This window comes from Eucalyptus grandis, chromosome 6 (assembly GCF_016545825.1).
Source record: "Eucalyptus grandis isolate ANBG69807.140 chromosome 6, ASM1654582v1, whole genome shotgun sequence".
Classification (NCBI taxonomy): Eukaryota; Viridiplantae; Streptophyta; class Magnoliopsida; order Myrtales; family Myrtaceae; genus Eucalyptus; species Eucalyptus grandis.
Window position 1 is genome coordinate 34748548 of NC_052617.1, and position 7155 is coordinate 34755702.

Sequence of the window (7155 nt, forward strand, 5' to 3'; positions counted from 1 at the left end):
ACTCGAAGTAACCTCAACCTGTCATGGCCTACGAGAAAAATAAAGCACATTTTGTAAAGTGATGAGGACATATATCAGTCAATAAATTTATATTACCAAATCAACAAAAAAGGTTACCAGTGTCGAGGTATTGCTTCTTCAAGAAAGATGCGATAAATAACCATAAAGTCAATTTTCATCACAAATGTTGCTTTGCCAAGAAATATCAAATAAATTGGTATTTGTTCAGACTTATTGAAGGAAAAATAAAGCACATTTTGTAAAGCAATGATGACATATATTAGTCAATATTAAGTGTATCTCATAATTAACTTGAAGTAACAATTAACGTTGGATTGGCAACCGACTTTTAAGAAAATACAACACATATAGTGTTAGACCCGTGTAATGCTCGGCGATCTTGCTAATATAATAAAATGAGAATACCATAACTTTCCTCCGTTGACATCAAGTCGCAAAGGTAAGGGAATCGGTAGAAGTCCTTTATGTGCCGTGTTTTTCCGAGCGGAGAGAATCTTCTCAAAAAATACAATATTCAACTTCACTGGGGTAGCCCTTCTTGACTTGAACAGGAATTTCTAGTTGCATTTCTGGAATTTCATCAAGCAATAGTGCTTTTTGTTTTCTGGGCGTAGATATATTAGTTTAATTTTCCCCACTTTTTTACCATTGTTACATCCCAATCGTTGCTCTAAAATGACCTATAAGTCTTTGCAAATTAACAAAACAAGTTGTAACATGAGTTGTGTGGATCAATAAGTGATATTTTTCTTGGCCGATGATTGCAGAGAAAAGAATTGCGCATGCATGGTGTTAAAGCAGAGATGTTTGTTACGTTAAGAGAGAGAAAGCAACAAGAAATTGACAGTCATTTCAAGAAGACAATGGTAGAGGTAAAAAGGTTATGACGGGTCAAAATCAGTTTTTTCAAAAAAATCAGAGAAACTGTGAGAAAGCTAAGCATTGCTTTAGACTTTTAGAGAAAGCGATCAATAATCTCTCTATCTCTTTCTCCCTTTTCCGCCATCAATTGTGGATTGATACGTGTCTCAAGGATCATTACGAATCCTCCACCGGGGTGCTCAACAAAAAGATAAAAGGCCAAAAGGGGAAGATAAGTAGAATAACAAGACGTCGAAAAGTTTTCTCCGTCCACATTAAAAGGGAAAAATCATGCAGGAATTTCCTATTGCAGACATGTTGGAACTAAATATGAGATAACATTTATGGTTTTATTCTATATAATTTAGGATTTAGAAATGCTCAAGCGATTGTAAGCTTTGTATTTTTCCAGATTTATATTGGATTTCTTAAAGGTTATCTCTTTATGTTGAGTAGTATCAACATTAAAACCAAATTACGTAAATTTCTGATATTTTTTTATCATTTTTCATCAATTTCTTTAGTGATTCCTTCTTCTCGTGTTAAATTTGAATGGCAATATTCGTCGATTTTTACATTGTTTCACTATATGAGTTGTGTGGATCGATAAGTATATATTTCATAATTGATGACTGTTAATTGGTAAGTCCATTAGTATAATAAGAACGAGAGGAGAGGAAGACTGAATTATTTAATGTAGACTGATTATTTTGATGGAAAAACCATATAGAACTTTGAGTAATTAAAGAAAACTATTAGAATTCCGGCAACCATAACAAAAGTCCACTTTCTTCTTTCTTAATTTCACACTTTACCTTTCAATTCCATCATAAAAGTCCAGTGTCCAAATGCAACGGATTATGCTAAGCATATAGAAACTTCAACGAAGCTAAGTATTGCTTTTGGACTTTAAGAGAAGTATGTACCATGTAAAAGTTAAAAAGGAAAAATAAATAGGAAGAGAAGTAGAATGATTAGATGTCGAGAGTTTGACAAGAGAGAAAATTTGTGAAGGAATTATCTAGTGCAGTCTGTATTAAATGTGATATTATTGTCCAAAACGGACAATATGTGTACCATGGAGACCTAGGATATTATAAGTGGTATTAAAACCGATTCCTGACCGCGTGTGGGGCCACAGTAAGGACAGTGTGTGGGTGGAGAGTGTGACAGCCCAAGCGGCGGTGCACGGGAAGGAGGGATGGTGGTGCATCCGCGCCTTGGTTCCCGGACATGCTCAAGGAGGGGTATGTCTCTTGTCCCACGTCGTCTAGAGATGGAGTTCTGGGCTATCTTATAGGACAATGGGACCTATAATTGTACACACGCGTTTTCTTGGGATAATATGGGTTGTCATAAGAAGAACAAAACATGAGAAGTTAGCATCCAAAGCGGACAATATGTGTACCCTGGAGACTCGGGGTGTTACACTATGTGCCTGGTACGTGCTAACGGAAAATATTATGGAGGATTAATGGTTGTAACAAAAAGAAAATTTAATTCATTTAATGTTGCAAAAACTCAGTTCAGAAAATGCTTTAAAAAGGGGATTTGTTAGCATCAACCGACAAATTCAGGAACACTTGTCATGAAAATCATTTAAATATCAAAGGACAGGGTGATGGAGCAGCGATTTAGATTGATATTTCATTAAAATGGCCAACTAATTACGCCGAAAAAATATGAAAATTAGAAAAGGGCCAACAATGGTAAACGAAAGTAAGATCTAACCTGTTATATGTACCACGTGAAGTCACGGAAAGGATCGCTGTCGCTTAAGGCTAGAAAAGAAAGACAAGACGGGTTCAAAATAGAGATAGGGTCTACCAATAATTGTATTGGCGTGTTGACCACGGCCTTTGCCTTCAAGTTCATATATTATTCATACTAGGGGATATACGGATTTTATAGTTGATAATTTTACCAACCTTTTTTTTTTTTCTGAGAGAGCAAAACGAAAATATACCAAATAATTATTGGACATGTTACTTTTGTGCTTGAGAGTTAAGTGTGTAATCAAATAAGCCAAAAAGAGTCAGCTTCGTACTCTACGTAACTAAGAAAAATGCACGTCAGTCATTCAATGTCACTGACAAGGGATGTTTATTTGCAAATTTTTTTAGGACAAGTGCCTCGCTAACTTTGATATCTCACATTCATAGTGTTGCACCAAAGAATTGCCTCAGAAAATATAACGGAGGGATAATGACCATAGCAAAATAAAAGTTCCAAAGATAATTGACTTGGTTGTTGACTTATGGTCCCCATTTATTCTATAAATACGTTGGCTGTCCATTTCAACACATATGCGCCTAGAAAATAAGAAGGCCCACCCAAAAATACCCCAAACCTGTCATGGCCTCCGAGAAAGAACAACTCTCAATGTTGTCCCTCGCTTGTGTCCTTATCATGCTCGTGCAAGAAATGTCTTATCTTGCTTCAACACGAAGCTCTTCTAAAATGGAAGTGGAGGCACTCCTAAAATGGAAGTCTAAGCTAGACAACAAGAGCCACTCTACTTTGTCTTCGTGGAACGGAAGCAGCCCTTGCTCATGGCGCGGAATCATTTGTGATTCTTTCAGGAGTGTTGCCAGGTTGAACCTTTCGCATTCTGCCATAGGCGGTACGCTTCAACATCTCAATTTCTCCCATTTACCCAACTTGGTCGTCCTTGAGCTTACCAACAACTCACTCTTCGGAAACATCCCTCCGGGTATTGGCGATCTTTCCAAGCTTACTTATATTAACTGTCGTCAAAATAACTTTTCGGGAAGGATTCCAACTCAACTTGGGTCATTGCGCTCTTTACAAACTCTCGTGTTTAATGAGAATAAGTTCAATGGTCCAATTCCTTCTTCCATTGGAAACATGAGCAGCTTGCGGAACTTGGATCTTTCAAGTAATCAATTTGTTGGGTCCATTCCAAAGGAAATAGGAATGTTGGGGTCTCTCAATATCCTTGTTTTATCAACCAATGATCTCACCGGATCCATCCCTACAACTCTAGGAAATCTGAGTACATTACAAGATCTTTTGCTCTATGGCAACCACCTTTCTGGGCCCATACCTTTAGAAATTGGAGGAATGAGATCCCTGACCAGATTGCAACTTTTAGGCAATAATTTAACAGGTCATATCCCGTCATCCATAGGCAACTTGACCAATCTACTTGACCTTCGCTTTTTCGAAAATATGTTATCGGGTCCTCTCCCATCCTCCATAGGCAACTTGACCAATCTATCTAACCTTGACCTTTCCAGAAATATGTTATCAAGTCCTATCCCATTCTCCATAGGCAAGTTAATTAATTTGAAAAGTCTTTCTGTTTTCCGAAATGAAATGTCAGGCGTTCTTCCCACCGAGATGAATAATCTCACATCCCTCACAATCTTACAGCTAGGTGCTAACAACTTTGTTGGCCAATTGCCACCAGAAATATGCGGTAACCAAGCTCTTGTGAATTTTTCCGCAGCAAACAATCACCTCACTGGACCCATCCCAAGAAGCATGAAAAATTGTTCAAGTTTGTATAGAGTTAGGCTCCAAAACAACTTGATCAAGGGAGATATAACCAATGCTCTTGGTGTGTACCCCTCCTTAAATTACCTTGAGTTGAGCAACAACGAACTTTACGGTGAGCTACCACCAACATTAGTTCAATGTAGAAATTTGACGAGCTTTAAGATCTCCAACAATAAAATCTTCGGTGTCATACCACCTCAGCTCGGAAACATGACTCAATTGCAAAGACTTGACCTCTCTTCAAATGATATCATCGGGGAAATTCCCAAAGACCTAGGAAAATTAAAGTTGTTACTAGAGCTTCTGTTGGACTGCAAACTTCTTGCAGGACACATCCCTTAGGAACTTGGAGCATTGTCCAAACTAGAGAAACTCAACATTGCGAAAAACAACTTGAGTGGCTCAATTCCTACCCAACTTGGGGAGAACTCCAACCTTTGGTTCTTAAATTTAAGCGGGAATAATCTTGAAAAGAGTATTCCCATCGAGATTGGGAATCTTCAATCTCTTCAACATCTCGATCTAAGTCAAAATCTGCTCACGGGAGAAATACCTGAACAATTCGGGCTATTGCACAGATTAGAAATACTCAATCTCTCACACAATCAGTTATCCGGTTCAATTATGTCGACCTTTCATGATATGACAAGCTTGACATCCATCAACATATCGTATAATGAGTTAGAGGGTCCTTTACCAAACATTCTAGCCTTTCGTAATGCTACAATTGGAGTCGTGAGAGGAAACAAAGGCTTTTGTGGAGTTATTGCTAGTCTCAACCCTTATACAACAACAACGTTAAAAGGCAAAAACAAAAACAAAAACAAAAAGTTGTTGCTAGTTTTGATTCCTACTTTGGGTTGCCTACTTTCTTTGCTTCTTATTGTGGGAGCTTTAAGTATTGGATGCCGAAGAATAAGGAAAACAAATGCTAGTTCGGCTGATGAAAGCAATGAAAACCCATGGGCAATATGGAGCTTTGATGGAAGAATGATTTATGAGAGGATTATTGAAGCCACAGAGGAGTTTGATGCCAAATATTGTATTGGTGAGGGAGGATATGGGAGGGTTTACAAGGCCCAATTGCAAACAGGCGAAACTATTGTTGTAAAGAAACTTAAGGAAGCAGTTGACATAGAAATGGCCAGTCGAAAAGCATTTGAAAGGGAGATTCATGCTCTAATCGAAACTTGGCATCGGAATATCATCAAGCTCTATGGCTTTTGCTCGAGTTCTCGACATTCATTTTTGGTGTATGAGTTCTTGGAATCAGGCAGCTTGAAGGATGTACTGAACAATGAAGAGAGGATCACAACATTTGACTGGAATAAAAGAGTGAGTGTTGTTAAAGGTGTGGCCTATGCTTTGTCCTACATGCACCATGAATGCTCACCCCCAATAATTCATCGAGACATATCAAGCAAGAACATTTTATTGGATAAAGAATATGAAGCTCACGTCTCTGATTTTGGCACAGCTAAAGTTCTACAACCTTATTCATCCAATTGGACTTCCTTTGCAGGCACCTTTGGATATGCAGCTCAAGGTAAGTTGGTCTCTTCAAAATTTTACTCCACTTCATTTTTATAGATAGGAAAATGATCATACATGAGATCCTTGTTTTTTAGCTACCTTCCTTTTACACTTGTAAATTCCTAACAAGTCCAAGGCTATCATGCAATTTGAAGGTTCGATTAAAGATTAGTTGAGATGAAGGCCACCAATTTAAAAAGTGAAACTTTTTCCTAAAGAAACGAAAAATTTTAAATCTGATCAGAATATAAAGACTGTATTGATTTATACTTACTTCTCTAGATTTTATTTACTCAAAATCCATTTAGATTTACAAAGCACAGACATTGTATAAAAGCTAGAAAAAGATTTGCTCTTTTCTCTTTGCAGAACTCGCATACACAATGGAAGTGAATGAGCAATGCGATATTTATAGCTTCGGAGTGGTGACATTGGAAGTAATTATGGGATGCCATCCAGGCGATCTCATTTTTTCTCTCATGTCTGCATCTTCATCACCATCAAGCAATTCAATAATTTCTTGGCCAATGAAGGAAGTTTTAGATCAAAGAGTTCCATTCCCCAAAGGTAATGTGTTAGGGGAAGTGGCTTTGGTGACAAAGATGGCATTTTTGTGCTTAAATCCAAAACCAGAGCATCGTCCAACCATGCAACAAGTTTCTCGGGCAATATCATCGCAAAGCTTGATCATGTTAAGCCTATCTATGACATCCTGAAATTTGACCCCGTTTCGATAAAGTGAAATGGGCATTTCGTCAACGTGTTTGCGGTTCTTTTTCTCTGAGCTGATCACTCACGAGTTAACTAACTTATTGGGTGAAGCCGTTAAGGGATGTATCTGCAGTAAAATCCCTAAAAGCTACCTAATTAGTTGGATTGGACTAAAATCACGTCTGATCGATTTTTAACCACGAAATTCAACTCGATTTCAGGAATCGAATTTTAAGCGCGTCATAATTCTTATTTTTAGGATCCTGTCTTATCGTCCATCAAATTGTTGACGAGTCCGAAATTTCAATAAAGAAATTATCGGAAGAAAAATTGAAGACCGAAAGAAATTAAAAGGGAAAAGAAAAGAAAATAAAGTAAGAATAATTGTATTAGTTTTACTTTATTTTTTTCCCTCTCTCCCTCTCTCTTCTTTTTTTTCTTTTTCTCTCTCTTCTCTCCCCTCTCCTTTTTCCCCTCGTGCGATTCCCCCACCGCCTACCTTCTCTC

The 7155-nt window shown here is 37.7% G+C and overlaps 1 protein-coding gene across 1 annotated transcript; it reads left to right on the forward strand.

Annotated features, from left to right (window-relative positions):
* The first annotated feature begins 5046 nt into the window (after nucleotides 1-5046).
* LOC120294437 (MDIS1-interacting receptor like kinase 2-like) lies at nucleotides 5047-6653 on the forward strand. Its single transcript, XM_039314517.1, has 2 exons — nucleotides 5047-5950; nucleotides 6307-6653. The coding sequence occupies exons 1-2, from the start codon at nucleotides 5047-5049 to the stop codon at nucleotides 6651-6653; spliced, it is 1251 nt and encodes a 416-aa protein (XP_039170451.1).
* The last annotated feature ends 502 nt before the right edge of the window (nucleotides 6654-7155 follow it).

Bases quoted from the DNA above. Each gene is read 5' to 3' on its own strand.
- LOC120294437 (XM_039314517.1), top strand. From the start codon at position 5,047: ATGACAAGCTTGACATCCATCAACATATCGTATAATGAGTTAGAGGGT. The intron at 5,951-6,306 runs GTAAGTTGGTCT...TTCTCTTTGCAG, and splicing joins CTTTGGATATGCAGCTCAAG to AACTCGCATACACAATGGAA.